The sequence below is a fragment of the Drosophila rhopaloa genome, unplaced genomic scaffold, assembly GCF_018152115.1.
Source record: "Drosophila rhopaloa isolate 14029-0021.01 unplaced genomic scaffold, ASM1815211v1 contig_167, whole genome shotgun sequence".
NCBI lineage: Eukaryota > Metazoa > Arthropoda > Insecta > Diptera > Drosophilidae > Drosophila > Drosophila rhopaloa.
The window spans coordinates 2401640-2418516 of record NW_025335047.1 but is presented as its reverse complement, the minus strand read 5'-3'; the positions used below and the strand labels follow the sequence as shown (position 1 = coordinate 2418516).

The 16877-nt window shown below is 41.7% G+C and overlaps 3 protein-coding genes across 6 annotated transcripts; 2 read left to right on the top strand and 1 right to left on the bottom strand.

Moving 5' to 3' along the window:
- Positions 1-553: 553 nt before the first annotated feature.
- LOC108045688 (protein takeout) lies at positions 554-2497 on the bottom strand. Its single transcript, XM_017125081.2, has 4 exons — positions 1848-2497; positions 1548-1785; positions 967-1212; positions 554-904 (listed from the first exon to the last, which is right to left on the bottom strand). The coding sequence occupies exons 1-4, from the start codon at positions 1912-1914 to the stop codon at positions 703-705; spliced, it is 753 nt and encodes a 250-aa protein (XP_016980570.1). The 5' UTR covers positions 1915-2497; the 3' UTR covers positions 554-702.
- Positions 2498-4275: 1778 nt separating this feature from the next.
- Positions 4276-6498, top strand: LOC108045670 (nucleotide exchange factor Sil1). The gene is made up of 2 exons (XM_017125062.2): positions 4276-4547; positions 4611-6498. Exons 1-2 carry the CDS (start codon positions 4412-4414, stop codon positions 5765-5767), a joined length of 1293 nt encoding a protein of 430 aa, XP_016980551.1. The 5' UTR covers positions 4276-4411; the 3' UTR covers positions 5768-6498.
- A 1212-nt stretch (positions 6499-7710) lies between these two features.
- Positions 7711-16783, top strand: LOC108045668 (protocadherin gamma-B4). Of its 4 annotated transcripts, none has more exons than XM_017125059.2 (6): positions 7711-7921; positions 9708-9910; positions 12749-13050; positions 14365-15408; positions 15525-16248; positions 16413-16783. In XM_017125059.2, the coding sequence occupies exons 2-6, from the start codon at positions 9850-9852 to the stop codon at positions 16634-16636; spliced, it is 2355 nt and encodes a 784-aa protein (XP_016980548.1). In that variant the 5' UTR covers positions 7711-7921; positions 9708-9849; the 3' UTR covers positions 16637-16783. The 4 variants fall into 4 exon arrangements, with proteins under 4 accessions (XP_016980548.1, XP_016980549.1, XP_016980546.1 ...); XM_017125060.2 differs by having other exon boundaries at positions 7897-7925; positions 9685-9910; positions 15528-16248; XM_017125057.2 differs by having other exon boundaries at positions 7897-7925; positions 9685-9910.
- The last annotated feature ends 94 nt before the right edge of the window (positions 16784-16877 follow it).

Genomic DNA, 16877 nt, shown 5'->3' with positions numbered 1-16877 from the left:
TACTCTTGAACTTGGTAAGTGAAACTGAAACGAATTCGAAATTGAACATGTCGGGAACGAGGTTGATTTGCTTATAGTTGTGGTCAGAGTTATATAAATATAGCACTAAAATTTTACATTTGTTGTACATTTTCTGTATTTTATTTTTACTTTATTATAATTAAATTTTCTAGGTTTTAAATAGTTTTTAAAAAGGGTTTTCATCTTTAATAAAACCCAATAAATTCTAGCTTTGAAATAAGTCCTATTATTTTAATTTTTAAATACTCAGTAATGTTCGCATTGTAATTTGTTGTTTTGCTGCTGATCAATAAAATTACAATATTACAGAAAACATTATTGTATGAGGAGTATCATCTTCATTGCTAATTTTCTGCCCGCACCTGTCGCATCTAGTGATTATGTATTTATCATGCAAATTTCGGATCAATCGTTCGATCACGTGAGTTGATTGCTGATCGCCGATTACTTGCCAAAATGTGAATGCGACAGTTGTGCGGAAATGCTGGAATCTACGCTTAGTTGAACAATGGCCCCCAACGAGCACAACCAGTTTTTGTATTAGGTTTGTTTATTCTACAATTTAAAGCTTAGCTTAGCAGATACGATGATATGTCAATGGCCGGAATGCAACGCCCCATGAATGTGAAATGCTGGTGAGGAAGTACTCGTACACTAAGTCTAATGGTAAAGGACTAGTGCTCAGTTCTCCAGGAACAGATCCTCGTAGGCAAAACGCTTGAATAGCTGGGACAGGATGCTTTTCATGATCTCGGCGATGGCCACGTGAATGGAGGGATGCAGTTCGTTCCACACCTCCGTCCAATTGTCATTGAGGAACTGGTTGAGGTTGGTGCCCAACGCCTGGTCGCCATTGAAGAGGTTCGCCAGTCGGATGTTCATCCTGGAAGATTACCAATATGGACCCGTATATAACTTATCTATATAAGATTACAATCCACTCACTTTTGTGGCTCCACGAGCACCTTCAGCTTGTCCACGCTCAGGTATGTGCGTCCATTGCGCAGTTGGGTGCCCGGCTTGAACTTCACCGAGAACTTGGGATTGTGCAGCACGATCTCGGCATCGCCATCTCCGCGAATGGGCAGGATCAGGATGCGTCCGTCCGCCACGTACTTGCCCTTCAGAACGATCTTAGGAAACGATCCGTACATCTCGAACTTGCTGGTGGCAGGATCTACGCCAAAGCCACTAAGAAAATATCAAAAAGGATTAGTTAGGGCTTATTTTTTTCTTTTCTTTTTGAAAAGATTCATTTAGATTCAGGTTGGCATTGCAATTAAAATAAAATATAGCTCTCGCTTCAAGGCAATACTTTTAATAATATTAAATCTTTTTAAATTAACGTATATATTTTACATCCCAGCTAATAATGAGTTCACTTTACTAAAACTTACATATTTACTTTAAAACTTAATATTAAATACGATCATTAAGTTGATTATTAAAGAAAGAGAATTGGATCCATGTTTTACTCCACCAGAAGCTTTCAAAACATAACTAATATTTAATCACTCTATACTTACACAGCCTTATCGAACTTGACTCCCGACAGGCCCTCCACATTCACATCCTTGAAGTTGAGCTTGAGGTTCAGTGAGCCTGTGCGTCCGTCGGAGATGTCGAAGCGCTTGATGAGGAAGGGTTCCACCTGGGGGAATCCTGCCGCAGGATAACCAGTCTTCGCATACTTATGGATCAGCATGTGCGAGACGTTGATGATGCAGCTGGTGTCGCCCTGTCGACAGCGCGGCAACTCGGGAGCTGCAAGGACAAAGCTCGGATTAGCACGGCACGAAGGGGGTGAACCACTGCGAAGGACTCACGAAAGTTGGAGGCACCACTGGCCAAGCAGAGGAGCAGGGCTACGGAGCACAGTTGGAGGAGCAACATTATAGCGATGGGTGGATCGACTGGGGTTCTACAGAGGCGCTGCGAAATTCACCCGTCCGAATATTTGGCGAACGCCCGACCAGGTTCAATGGCAAACTGTAAATTGGCTCTGGACAGACGGCGGCATTTATAAAATTTCTGATCGGCCAGAACGATGAAGCGAGGTGGCCGACAACCAGTACACTTCATAGTTTATTCATTCCTGACTTGTCTTGCCCGTTGTTCTTGTTGTCGCTGGCCGCCTGATTGGTGGCTATTTTTATTTATTCGTATTCGTATACCTCTTTCGTTTTGTGTTTTGGCTTCCACCCGTCATCATCGTCGTCGTGGCCACAGCCACCCCTAGCCAACAATGTTATTAATTAATATTATTAGCATGTGCCCGGTTTCGCGGGAACAGCAACAAATAACAATAAACAATAACAATGGCAGCGGACAAAAGGCAGCGAAAAATCAAAAGTGATTCTATAAATTTTAATGTTCGATTTACCAGCCAGTTTTCGAGCGAGTTGTCTACGCCAAGTCTATTTAATTCCCCCTTTTCTTCAATGCATTATAATTCAGACTATTTCGGCCTTTTGTACTTTTTATAGATCTAAGCTCTGTGAAATGGAATCTGCGCTTTGTTCGCACGTATAATGAAGTGCAAATAATAATTTGTACTTATCAGCGATGGCAAACATACATTGTATGTATTTCAACCATCTGATATTTGCTTTGAGATCAGCATTCGGCTTTAGAACTTTCAGGGAATTTCCTAAGTGCGTTTGAAATACCATGTGCTAAATGGCCATGCAGGTTGGAATAGAGTGATAATAAAGACATTAGGATGGTTAACTTTATAATATAATATTTGAATAATTTTGAATTTGATAATTTATTTTGTATTTTAATACAATAAATTACCAACTATCTCTTATGCAACTAGTAGATAAGTTCATAAAATGCAAGACAGAAGAATACGTCAGGATCAGAACAGTAAGTGCATTGGAATGTATAAAACAACATTTGAAACCTACAATATTAATCTTCATTAATTTTGAGAAATACTACAACTACATAACTATAGAAAACTCAAAGAATTTCCGTTTCGCAACATGGAAAGATAGATCTTTTTGGCCAACAACTCAATTCTGAACATAAACCAATTAGACATCATCAGGCATATTAGACGACGTTAAACTGGTTTCAACGACGATCTTAATGGAATCTCCGGATAAAAGTTGCCCACCGAGGTGGCTTCACTTTCAACATATATTGACAGGCGGCTTTTAGAACGGGCCGACTGGATTTAATTTGCCAAAATATGGTTAAAGGCTTCTGGGGTTCGTCATCGGCAATTAGCATATTCGGTGGGATTGCTTTATATACTATAGTATGCGATTGGCATGAAACCGGCATTTTGTTTATTAATTCAATTGGCGCCAGGTGAATCCACATATTTTAGCTCGGGCACTTTGATTTGTTTGCTTGGCCAATTCCTAGACGGTGTCGTAGACAATCGAGATTACAGCGTTTTTGGAGGCGCCAAAAAATTAAATTTATTTATTAAATGCGCACGCGTTTTATTATGAATTAGTTTGCATTCAAAATTAAGTTATGTATGTTAGCATTTGATTCATCTGGCGTAAACATGATTCGGCTTAAAAATTTGGTGTATTTTTAAAAGATTTGTAAATAACTAGTCTATCCACTTTGTAAAGCTGTGGAAAGCTTGTGAATAACTGTTTTATTTAATTTTAAGGAATTCATGATGAGTTGGGAATTTTTCTGGCATTCTTGTTTAGTTTTGGGAGTTCTAAATGCCATTATTGAATCTTGTTTTGTAATTTTACTAGCTTACTATTGGTTCTAAAGTGAAAGTTAACAATGCTGTTTTCAAAAATTAAAGTATTTAGCATGTTTTTAAATTATTATGATAATCTATGTATTATTATTATTAAAATTCGTTTGAGTTTATTCGTAAGTTCTTGAAAATGCTTCCTTTTTTCTCAATTGTAGCTAAAGACCGATAGTAAATTCCAAAAAATCCGTTCTTACACTTATACCCCTTTAAAAAATTCGGAACAGTTATCAAATTTCTGGCCGAACTCGAATTTTTATTTGATTCAAAATAAATTATTATTCCAATGATAACCTTAAATATAATTATATTTTTTTCAATTCACAAAAATTTGACAAGCTGCGATACTCGAAAAATGTGAGCTTGAAATTTAATATGTACAAATTTATAAAAATAACTGATTAGTAAATAGTATAATTTTGAATTTGAAATTAAGCTTTGACCGTTATTAACTGGTTCCACAACTTCTGATTCCCTGCGGAACTTATTCAAATCCAGGTGTGGTATAAATCGTGGATATGCCTACGGGCACACTGCCAAACATATCCACATCAGTGGTCTTAAAAGTTGGGTTTAAAAACTCTCACGAAACTCTTTAATTACCAGGTGAAATACTGTTCAAACACATTCTGGAGACAAGATAGGTGGAACAATATGCGTGGCAAGCAGATAGTAATCCTTCTGGCCAGTGTCCTGATCCTTGGAAGCCTACAAACGGAGGTGGCAACGGAATCGGACAACAAAACAAGTGATTTCGTGGCCACCAAGGAATGGCAGGTGATTGCGGAAGGTAACGGTTTTCCAGGTGACCTTTCCCGATGACGTGTACTAAGTGGTGATTCCTTTATTATAGGTCAGGCCATCCCCAAGGGCCTCCACGTACGTATCAATTTGCAAACCGGACTCAAGGAAGCAAAACTTTTGGACGAGGGTGAACGTGGCACGGCGCTGCAGAGTCAGCCGGACGATCAGAGGGATCAGGATCAGAATCTGGAAGATAATGAACCCCTGGCCCTGGACTACAAGCCGGACATCATCGAGGAGTCCCTGCGCCGCGTCAAGGAGCAAAAGAAGAGCTATGCGGAGCTGCGCAAGGCGTACAAGGAATTCCAGAAGAACTTCCGAACGGACGGAGAGCTGATTGTACAGTTAATTGATCAGTACCGAAACTTCAGCAAGACGCCGCTGCAGTCGGAGATGCGCTCCAAGCTGGACTGCCTGGACAACCTGGAGTATCTACTGCATCAGATAGACAATGCCCTAATGTTCATCGATAATGGAGGACTGGATGACGTCCTCCTGCCCATTGTGGTCAACGATACCAACACCTCGCTGAGGGTCTCGGCCATGCGGGTCTTGGGCTCGCTGGCAAGCAACAATCCGAAAGCCCAGATAAAGGTGTTCGAAAAGAACTTTGGCTCGCATCTGGCCCAGATCCTAACGAGTTCCGGGAATGCTGGAGAGATCTCCGCTGCACTGCATGCCTTTGGAGCTCTGCTTCGAAAGTTTCCGCTGGCCCAGCAGCGAGTGCTCTCCACCTCCGGCACACAGGCTCTGATCAAGGTCCTGCAGAGTGCAGAGGTGGAGCTGAGGAGCAAGGCCAAGGTGGTGACCCTCATCAGTGACCTGGTGCTGGAGAAGCGGTCAGTACTGGAGGCCAGCAAAGATGCTCCCGAAGCCGCCTCTACGATGGCGCAATATGTACTCCTGGAGTTCGAGCCTTGGCTGCAATCGCAAGGCTACTGCTCGGCGGTGGACAGTGTCGTGACCAAGGATTTCCTTCATCTTCTAGAGCAACCAGAAGTGGTGGAACAATTTGCCACTGCTCTAGAGACCACCGAGGATCTTTGCATTGCCTCCTGGTCTCAAAGTTCGGGTCTCAGGCACGCACTTCTAACGATTCGAAATCGGTATACCAACAGCAAGGACGAATACCGACTGGAGGTTTCCCAACTCCTGGCCAAACTGTGCGAAAGATTGTTCAACAAACCCAAACACACCGAACTGTAATCTTAGCCAATTTTACTGTACAATTTTTATTTTATTATAAGCTCAGTGTGAATTTAATTCATAGCCAAACCATAGACCCAAATTATTCAAGTTAAGTCAATATGATAACAAAGTTGCCAAGTACTTGTGATGCGAAAGTAATGCTCCTTCTTCGGAAACTTTTTCCTACTTTGTCATTAATTTAAGACGTTATCTTAAACTATGTTTTTTTAACAGATAGTTTTGATAATAAATCTTATTTAATTTTTTAATGAGGCTGGAGAATAGTTATGCCAATGCTAAGCTAAGAATATATTTATAATACTTTCGGTTTTCAAAAAAGTCGACCTTTCAAAGCTTGAAATTTAATCTAAGGTCAATTTATTTTTCAACCTTAATGTTCGATTTGTTGCAGATAGAGCTTATATGTTAAAACACAGCATAATATTATTATATGTCTTTAAGTACTTATTTTTTAAATTATGGTAACGCATTAATTTATTTGAGTGTCTTATTTTTTAAAAGTCATTGAACTCCAACAATCCCTTTTTTCTTTTAATAACTTACAGAGATGAGCTCCACACTAGACTGCCTGGAGAACCAGGAGCATATGCTTCATCAGATAGATAATGGCTTTACAACCACAGAAACCCATGGTTTTACCACTGTGACTATTTATAACTAAATATATAAAATGCAATAGTTCTTTAACTATTTTAATCTGACAAAAAATAAAATAACTAAACACATTATACTTTTATTGTTAATATTTAACATTTTTTTTTTAAATGTAAACTATAAAAAGCTGATTAATATCAATCCATTCGATTTTGTAATGAGAATAATAAACTAAACTAAATTTCAATTAAGAACTCCAACCCATTAAAAGCCCGATAAGTCGAGCATAATCGACCGGGCCATAAAGTAAGTCAAAAGTGTCGGAAGGAAAGCAAAAACCCATGGGAAGCATGTCCCAAAAAACTACTTGAAGTTTGTGAGTTAAGGAAACCAAGGAAAAACAAGGAAAGCCTGGCACGAAACTGTACAGGAAGAAAAAGGACTTTTTTGGAGCGGGAGAGTGCAATTATGTGCCGACGACGTCCAGCGCGGGAATTACAGCAATTAACGGCAGTCACATGCAAATGCAATGTCACTGGGCCTGAGTCACGAAGGAGGACAGGTGGAATGGAAGGAGGAGAGCCTGGAAGAGAGCCGGCTAGGACGCCGCCTTGGTTCCTATGGCTACGACACACAATGTAAACAGAGAGAGCCCCAAAAAGAGAGTGAGTAAGGGGTTGCAAAGCCGGCTCAGTGGAGCGCAACGAAGGCAGAAGAGAGCCCCAGAGAGGAACTGCCTCCTGCTCTGGAATAAACTCATACTCATCAATTCCAGCTGGGGCGCGTGCGCTGTGGCAGCTAGCCGTTGTTGTTGTCATGGCACTGCCACCGCCGCTTTCCGTTTCTTCTCGCTTCTTTCCAGCCGAAACGCTTGACGAGTGATGTGGAAACATTTTCAACACAAGTAAAAGCTGGCGTCCAGAGAGGCTTCCATCGTTTAAACACAGCAGCGGTCAAAATTATTGCCATTTGAAGAATTCATTCTGCCTCGATTTGAGACTCCGGATATTCAATAAAAGTAAAAATAATAATTCGTACATTTGTTCAATAAGTTTTAATATTGTTTAGAATTTCATTTAAACATTGTCGGTTATTTATTTCTTTTGGAACTAATAGAAGATAAATATAAAACTATATATTAGACCATTAGATACGGAATAATCCGAAGGACTTAAAAAAAACTATTTTAAAGATGTCTACGTACTTTGCAATATTTTTTTTTGATTGTCTAGACACTGCTATTATTTTGATCAGAACCGTAGGCATGTGTGCATGCATGTTGATAGTGAGCACAAGTCCAACGCACACCGGCTTTACAGGCTGTTGCTGCTTTTATTGCTGTCGGTTGTTAGGGGGCACGGCTTTGGCAACATTATGGAAAATCAGTTTGTGTTTGGATCGCGATGCGAGGAGCTCGTTTAGCGCTTCGGAGTGGTACAAATAAAAGCGTTTCGGCCAACTGTGTTCTTTGTGCATTGCAATCGCAATCATAACAATAAATGAGCTTAAGAATTTGTTAGTGCTCAGGTTAAAAACCACCGAAAGGATAAAGTGCGTGTTGGTAAAGCATAAATACAGTGTAACTTACAAAAATAATAATGAATTGTGTTGAATTTAAAATTCATGAGTCATGTGGAAAAGAGTTTGCTATTAAGAAAGTGACAGGATTTTTGCCTAACTTGAAATAACAATTTATGTCAGAAGATTTGCTGCGCCTATTAAAACCTTGCTTTAAAAATTTGATTTTTAAGGGCATGATAATAAAAGATGAAAGTTCCTAAATACCTTTGAAAAATCTTTAAGTATTTATGGCATTACAAATTTAAGTAAATATTGTTTAGGATATTATTTATCAAAATAAAAATTGACAGTTTTTATAAATTAAAACTTAGACACAATTTAGTATACAATTTTATGAGCTTAATGTAGTACTTGTCCTTTCATAACATCTTTTAATGATTCCCGGAATCCCCAATTAAACTTCCCATTTGCTATAAATCAGTTAAAATTTTTTTGCGAATCTGCAAGTGGCGAATGAAAAACCCCAGGGAAAACAAGTTCACAGCCCGCGCAGCAAGCGTATATTGAATATGTAACCGTTTTTACACAGGTGAATGACTTTTTTGTGCGCTTCTGCGGGCTTCCGGTCAAAAAAGCGTTTTCATTTTCGCCATCGGCCATCGGCCAACGGCCAGCGGCTGATTTGTATGCAAATGTTTGTCTGTCCTCCCCGAACCCCTTGATCAGCCACCCCAATGCAACACGCCTCTCACTCCTCACACTTTCCCCACCCACCTGCTGTGGTATGCCATAAATCCTGGCCAGGAGGAAGCTCCTTTGGGCCGTGTAAACGGGCGTTTGAAATTCTTCCACTGGTACGAAAATGCCGGAACCAAGGAAACAAAAACAAAAACATTGCCACCGCCTTTAGTGGCTGTGGTTGTTTTTACACCCTTTTATTTTGTAAAAGGTATTGTAGTTTGATCTTAAGTTGGTAGCCAATAGATAATATCAAGCATAATACATTGAATATCAGTATCATTTCGAAAAAATCTATTCCATTTTTCAGTTTGGTTTTTCAGGATCCTTTTTTGAGGTATCTTATTCTTTTGACACTCAGTATAACTCTTTGCGAAATGCAGATTAATATAATTAGTTAATCCAGTTAGTATGGAATTCTGATCAATAGATTCAATAGGTGTTATGAGAACTTTGCATATATATGTTATAAGTTATTTTAATAAAAAATTAAACAGGGTATGTAAAGCCTCGCTTTTTGAAAGCATCATCCCTTTATCGCTTGTGTTATTCTTGGTGTTGCTGGTGGAATAAAATACCGCCAATTCCGCTGGTGACAACAACTAAGGCAATGTGGCAACCGACCAAGCGACCCGACTCCAACTTCCACCTCCAAACTTCCAACATGTGTGTGACATGTGTGCGACATTTGCTCCACAACCAGAAGACAATGGAGAAAAGGAAGCGGTCGGGGTGAAAAATATGCTAAAGATGAAGAACAACTTTCAGTTGCTAGATGGTTAGGCGGTGAGGAGTGCTAATGTTCCAGTTGCTTTGGTTTCTGTGCCAAAGTGTTTTGTCTATCTAATAATCTTGTAATAATCTAGAAGACTAGTTTTTCCCTATCCAGTTATCCATTTCAAATTGCCATTTTGGTAATTTAAGAAAAGTTGCACGTAAATTTAATTTGAGAACGGTTATGGTACATCAAAGATATATGCAAATTTATTGCTTAAATAAAAAATAGCGGGCAATAACTCAACAGTAATAACCAAACACTTAACACTTTCTGGTTAAAATAGGAAACTAAAAATTTATTATGAAGGAATTTCAAGTGATGTGAACAAGTTTTTACTGCAAAGATTTAACGATCATTTTATGATTTGTGCGGAAGTGTTATGTTGCTCTAAAAAGCTAAAAAACTTTAAATTAACGTGATTGCGGGTCCTAAGATATTGTTAAACAAAATGTGGATAAATCATCATTGGATATGCTATTTGATCTTCGCCTTGTGCTATTTAAATAATGGTGAGTTCTTTCAATTTACTATATGTACTTTCTCTACTTACAAAAATATATAAATCTTAAACATTTTTGTTCTTACACAACATAAGAAAGGACTGCAGTCTTAAACAAATTGAATACAATATTTAGTTCATAGCATGACAATAATAACCTCCTCTTAACAATGTGTATAGTTATTGGCTTGGAATGTTGGTTAAGTAATTGTGGAATCAAGTGTCGTCTTTGATAATCGAAAACAAACAAAGTAATTAACCGCATGTAACCCTCGAAAAGTAAAAACTGAAAATGGTGAAATTGCTAGCGAGACTCGATAAATTAAAAAGAAAAGTCAGCCAAGAAAACGAACGGAGACATCAACGTCGTTCTGGTCCAACGATTTATGACGGATAAAACTTTTTACGTGACTAACTTGGGTTTTACCACCTTCCAGCCCCAACGAAATCCCAACTGATAAATAGTTTTCCTTTTCTGGATATGGATACGCATGGATCCAAGCCGATTGTGGTCATGAAGTTGCTCCAGTTTCAAGTTCCATTTAGTGCATTAATTTCGGTTCATTACATTGTCATACTTGAGTGCTATCGTTACTCCACTTGGGCAAAGAATATATCATGTATCTTTAATGGGCATGTCACAGTTCAAGTTCTTCCCTAACGGGTTTTGCCATAGCCCACATATAGCTTGACCTGTGCCACAAAAATTGATTGCGAAATACTTATGCCGATGCTTACAATGTTTAACCAGACAGAACTCGCATGGTACGGAGCCACAAGTTGTTGTTACTGTCGCTGGCAGGCCCCAATCCGAATCCAAATCGGAATCCCAAAAATAAACCCCTTATACCTTATACCTTATGCCAAAGTCAGTGGCCCAGACCGAGGAGTTTGTCTTTTCGTTGGCGTTTTCATGAAAATCACCAAGCTGAACGGGCACTTTTTCTCTTTTTGGTTTTTTTATGGTGTTGTTTTATCAAAAGAAACCAAAACAAAACCAAATGAAAATTTGTTTTCTGAACTTTTTGATTGTTGAAACTTTTCTCCCCCATATTCATATGTACATTCATGTATTTGGCCAAATTTGTTCAGCCGCCAACTCACTTTCATTTGTTTTACACTCTCCGACTTTGCAAAATAAAAATAAAAGTAGAACTTATGTAATCGGAAGGTGGGCTTGGGATTGGTCTTTAATCTCCACTCTATTTGTGTAAAGCTTCGCGGATTTACGCTCCAGGTATTTGCACCTTATGGATGAGTTTTGGAATCCGATGACTCTAATTAGTCTTGGTTTTTAAATAAAGTGGATTGCATACATGCATTTGCTACTAATTAGTAGGTTAGTTGGGTAATCGAAATATGTTTTTACAGCGGGATTCCAGTGCGTAGTCCCGATTTCAATTTGCGATTTAAAAACTTTCCATTTTCTCCGGAAAGTAGTGCATGTAGTTTATGTACGTGAGCTATCAGCACACATCTGAGAGATTTTGTAATAAATCCGCAGCAATTAGACTAATTTCCAAAACTTTTAACTGTCGAAGAAAGTCCACGAGCAGAGATCTTCATTGCCATGTGCATTGCCCAATGTCACAACAATTAACCTACAACAGAGATCTTGAAAACAAGTAGAAGATTTCACTTCGCCATATCTCATCTGCACGCCACATGGAGAAAATCCCGGAGATGACTGCCGACCCCCAGCCAGGGTCATCGCAAACCGTTTGGAAACCAACAACCAACAACCGTTTACCAGAACGAAATTAAGAAAACAAACAACAATTATGCTGTTACCACATAATAAGAACTTGTTGTTTAGATGGTCAAGGGGTTGGAGGTAAAAACCGGAACATATGATGGGGGATACTTGTAAGAGTTTATAATTGCATTGGCCAAAAAAGGTGTTATGTCATGCTCCCATGGGAGCATGGGCTCAGTTTTATCCCTTATATAATATAATAATAACAGCTCATAGCTCTTTAAAAAAGGTTAGAAAAAACAGAACTGCTAAAGAAACTAGGAAACTCAAGATTTTATTTTACAAAAAAAGTGTTCCATATTTGTAAAGTAAAACGAATATAGGGCTTCAGAAATAAAAAGCAATAGCATAATAAAATGGGTCAAATAAAGTAAATCCCTCAAAAATAGTTGAGCAAATTTAATACTTTCTTCCACTATTTTTTTTTAAATAAAATTGTACCAATTTATTTGCATACGAGGAGGGCAAGTGTTTGCAAAATTTGCATGACCGTCCCAAGTTTACCCATTGCACACTAACACAATTAGATATCAGAGCTTGTCCGGAAACGAAAATCGGCTGCGAATCACCCAAAGAGGAGTCGAGAGATGTTTGATGTGGCCAGTTGCCCACTTGGATCTACTTGGACCCGCAGTGGTGGTCTTCGCCTGTGCAGCGCTGGCCGAGAATTGCAGCACTCGAAATGAAAGAAAACGGAAGCTTAGTAGAGCGTATCCGAGGTACGAGCAAACATGTCTGGCGATTCGGACAGCTGGCTCACTGGAACACAAACACTGGACCAACCGGCACTCTCTGTGGTGGCTTCCTCCACCTGTCGCTGCAATTTACTTTTAATTTGCAATTATCAGGACGGACCGAAAGTAAGCCTGAAAGGGAGAGAGTTCAATTTGTAGCATTTTGTACACAATTTTTTAGGCCAGAGAAACACAAAATGGTTAAAAGGTATGCTTAAGTTTAAGCCCAAAACAATGCAAAAGAAATTGTTTTAGGAAACTGAGTGATAAAATAAGTCTTAGCTGATACGATATTTCCCTTCATTTTCTGAAAATTGAAATTATAAATAACTCTTTCCTTGTTTTCCTATCTTTCTAGCCACTTTTGGAGCTATCCTCGACTCCCGTTGTTATCTCGAGGGTGGTGGTTCCGCGGAAAGTTTCCTGGCGACCGAGGATCTGGCGGTGGGTTCGATTATCGGCAAATTAAGGATCAACGGGGATCCCAATGCTGAGACAGGGGACATCACCCTTTCGCTGAGGGAAAAGAATGCTCCCGTAGAGATCCATGCCGGCACCAAGGAGCTAGCTCTATCGGTGGAACTGGACAAGGAGGGCGTGAGAGGTCCTTCATCCATCTACGTGAATGTCATCTGCATACGACGACATTCAACGGATCCGGTAAGAAATTGTTTATTGCAGTAAAGTATGCATTTGTGCCCCTTATTTATAAATCCATTGGGGTTAATTCTATGGTATGAAGCTTAAACAGTGCATAGGTTGAACCCTAAACCTATTATAAATCATAAAATATCCTATATAACAATATTGGACAAGAAAGTTAATTTTTTTATAAGGGAGTAAAATTAGGTCAACGAGAGCGGACTCGGAAATAATAAACCAGTCTTTTCTTAAGAAATAGCCACAAAAAACGAGGGTAGATTGAATCAGTTAAAGCCAGCATAATGGGAATCAATATAGGTAGCATAGCGAATCGAACCCCTAAAGTTGGTGGCTAAGCACTTGTCGATCAAGTTAACGCCGCAATTAATCAGGCGGCCTGGTCACTGGCCCACATCGACCGCATTTCCTTGAAGTTCTTTCTGCCGGCCACTTTCCAACCGCATTCCGCACCTGCGAAGGACCCTTTCGTGCAATGGCCATCCAATTGACCTATATAGAGGTAAGTTGCCACCTTCTTGAACCTCGTACTCTTCTAAACAGTGCGTGTTCCCTGGGGCCAGCTAAGCATGTTAAATTTCGGCAAACACGATTTTATGCTCCTGGCGTTGCGGCTTTTCGAGGAACTCTATAAACAATTGAAAACTTTTGTTAGACAATGCACGCCCATTTCAATTTTAGAATCAACAAAACGCTGGCTCCAACTTCAACATCAACTTCTCGTATTGCAGCTGCAAGTCAAGGAGCCACCGAAGGAGGAGCACCCAGGAGTCAACCCCTTTTGGCGCCTGTGGTTGGCCCCAGCTTGGTGGCCATAAATTAACCATTAAGGCTTCCGTTTGCGGGTAGAAATGTAGGCATGGGCGTTTTGTGGGATCGGGGATGTCCTAGTTGGGGCAAGAGGTCCGCTAAACATGCAAATGTATGCAGGACATTCGGCGGCGTGCTTGGGCTTTGAACCCCCGGAGGTCAGTGACCAGCACATTGGCTACAAAATAAGGTGTTTGTCTTGAAGTGCACACACTCGAAAAATTGGTTGAACTACACTTTTAAAAGAGGTTTACCAATGCGGAACAAATTAATATCATAAGTAAACTATCAAGCTTTAGACAATTAGATATTAAGAAAGCAGAATTAATGATCATAATGAGAAAATTAATAATCTGTTCTTAAGATAAGAGAACATTTTCAAATTTTTCCGATTTAGCTTTTAGAATAAGGCAATCATGGTTACATTTTTTTTTAAACTGTAAAACCACGGACTAGTACAGCCTTTGGTAACTACATTTTTCTCTGTTCTTATGTTCTTCACAGAGCTTCGTCATCCCCGTGAATGTGCGAGTTACTGATGTGAATGACAATGCCCCCCAGTGGATCGGCACCCCCTACACTTTGACCCTTTCGGAGGTGACGGTTCCGGGAACTCGAATCCTTCAGGGCGCCCGTGCCGAGGATGCCGACCAACCAGGTCCCTTCTCCACGGTGGAGTACCAGGTGCTGCCAGGTCCGTACTCGGAGTATGTGCAGTTCCTCAATCCCCTGGAGGGCACGCTGGTGCTGAGGAAAGCCCTGGACTACGAGCAGCTGCAGAACTTCACTGTGAAGCTGAGGGCTCAGGATCAGGGCACACCAGCCCGTCACTCGGACACTTTGCTTCGGGTGGTCATCACGGATGCGGATGACCAGAATCCGAAGTTCCAGCGGGAGTCCTACACCGCAGAGATACCAGTGGACGGCAGGCCGGGTGAGCTGCGGATGCGGCCGGAGCCTCTGAAGGCGGTGGATCAGGACGAGGGCATCTGTGCACCCATCCAGTACACGATAGTCCAATCGCAGGACGCCAAGTACTTCCGCATCCATCCGCACAACGGAGCCATTAGTTTGCTAACACCGATTGGATATGCGGACGTGGCCAATGGCGCCACTTTGGTGGTGAAGGCCACGCAGATCGATAATCCCGATCGCTATGCTCTGACCACTGTCCAGTTGACGCGACCTGGCAGTCACAGTGATCTGAGCACTCTGGCTTTCGTCCAAAAGAGATTCGTCATGCGCATTCGCGAGGATACGGCGGTAGGCAATCGGATCCTTGCTCTGCCCACCAATAAGCCCGGAAAACACCTTAAGTATACTATTCCCGATCCCGTGAACTCTCAGTTCTTCACAGTGGGATCGCTGGGGGAACTTGTGCTGGCGAAACCGCTTGACTACGAGAAGATGACCAAGCATGAGTTCCAGGTGCAAGCCACGGATGGAATGACCAACAGCACCGCGGAACTGACGCTGGACGTGATCGATGTCAATGACTGGGAGCCGCGGTTCCGGGAAACGCACTACGAGTTCATGGTGCCCAAGAGCGTGAGTAGCTACCCGATTTGATTGGTATGAAACTACTAGCTGGAGCTGAATTCTGGTTATCTTATTCATATCTTATTTAATGTTTATACTTAACTTTTTATCCTTCTCCTTTCCAGCAGTCCTTACAGTCCCGCGTTGATTCCTTTGAGGGCGTGCTCATCGGCAAGGTTGAGGCAGCTGACGGGGATCGCAACGACAAACTGGAACTCTCGCTGCGGGGCCAGCATGCCGGATTATTCGAAATCGACACCACCGGGAATATTTACATGCGCCCGGAGCAGCTGCAGAGCCTTAATGAGTCCACGGTCCATCTGATAGCCATCGCCACGGACACAGGTGTGCCGCCCAGGAGCACCTCAGTCCCGGTGAGCGTGACAATGGAGGGCCTGACCTTGGCCCAATCAGGCTGGAACAGCAACATGCTGGGCATGTTTGGCATGATCATGGGCCTCTTCCTGATGATCATAGTGGCACTCAGCTGCTACATTGTGCGATCCAGAAAGCAGGGCAAGAGTGCCTCCAGCGGATTGGGCCTCGGTCGGAATCGGGTGCACAGCCAGGCGCACAGCAGCGTGTCCTCGGCCAATTTGGTTACCCACGAGAAGCTGGCGGGGAATGGCAACGGCAACGGAGCCAGCGTGACGAGCGGTGGGGTCTCAGTGCTGCACATGAAGCACGGCGGCAACATCACCATGGCCAATCCGATGAACAATGGCCTGCATCATGTGGCCAGTGGAGCCAGTAGTAGCATGGCCCTCGGAAGCTCCGCCGCCTTGTTGGAACGGGAAAGGGAGCGGGATCGGGAGCGTCAACGAGAGAGCTATGCCGCCACAGTTCGCAGTAAGAGGCAGTCAATTTTTATCTACCCCAGGATGCAAGTCTTATTTGATGAAAATGATAAACAAAAGAAATGAATCAATGAATCAGATTTGCATCCCCGATCTTTCCCAATTTTTTACCCCAATCTCACCCGAAACATTCACTATTAAAAGTCTTCTTGCCAGGCATAGTGTCGCGCGCCTCCGCCAATGGACAGCTCTTCGAGGAGGACGAGATCGAGCATGACTCCTTGCAGACAGAGAATAACAACAGGAAAGGAGCAGCCACGGGAGCGGCAAGTGGCGGGGTTACCACCATCACCACCACCTCGGCCAATGCGGGCTCCAATCTTCTATCTGCCACCGATGCCATGGGCTCCTCGGAGAACAACTTGACGGTCTACTTTTAGAACTGCGGGAGGCTGCTCCTCCCGAAGAGCTTGTAAATATCGCTGCTAAGTCAGTTTAGGATTAGGTTTAGGCCCCGCACACGTGTATGTACATTCAGTAGACCAAATATAGCATTGTAAACAGACCCAGCACACGATCTAGGCTAAGTCCAAGCGATTTCCATTGTAAAGTTTTGCTTCCCAGATTTTAAGTGGATCCGTCCAATAAAGTTTTCGACCATTCAAGCGTGTTGGCCCTTCC

What these genes read in the sequence shown, in the direction of transcription:
- LOC108045688 (XM_017125081.2), bottom strand. Translation starts at nt 1,914, where the DNA reads ATGTTGCTCCTCCAACTGTGCTCCGTAGCCCTGCTCCTCTGCTTGGCC. An exon ending in CAGTGGTGCCTCCAACTTTC is followed by an intron (nt 1,786 to 1,847) that starts GTGAGTCCTTCG and finishes TTGTCCTTGCAG; the next exon opens with CTCCCGAGTTGCCGCGCTGT. An exon ending in GTGCTCGTGGAGCCACAAAA is followed by an intron (nt 905 to 966) that starts GTGAGTGGATTG and finishes GTAATCTTCCAG; the next exon opens with GATGAACATCCGACTGGCGA.
- LOC108045670 (XM_017125062.2), top strand. Translation starts at nt 4,412, where the DNA reads ATGCGTGGCAAGCAGATAGTAATCCTTCTGGCCAGTGTCCTGATCCTT. An exon ending in ATGGCAGGTGATTGCGGAAG is followed by an intron (nt 4,548 to 4,610) that starts GTAACGGTTTTC and finishes CCTTTATTATAG; the next exon opens with GTCAGGCCATCCCCAAGGGC.
- LOC108045668 (XM_017125059.2), top strand. Translation starts at nt 9,850, where the DNA reads ATGTGGATAAATCATCATTGGATATGCTATTTGATCTTCGCCTTGTGC. An exon ending in GACGACATTCAACGGATCCG is followed by an intron (nt 13,051 to 14,364) that starts GTAAGAAATTGT and finishes TGTTCTTCACAG; the next exon opens with AGCTTCGTCATCCCCGTGAA. An exon ending in CTATGCCGCCACAGTTCGCA is followed by an intron (nt 16,249 to 16,412) that starts GTAAGAGGCAGT and finishes TCTTCTTGCCAG; the next exon opens with GCATAGTGTCGCGCGCCTCC.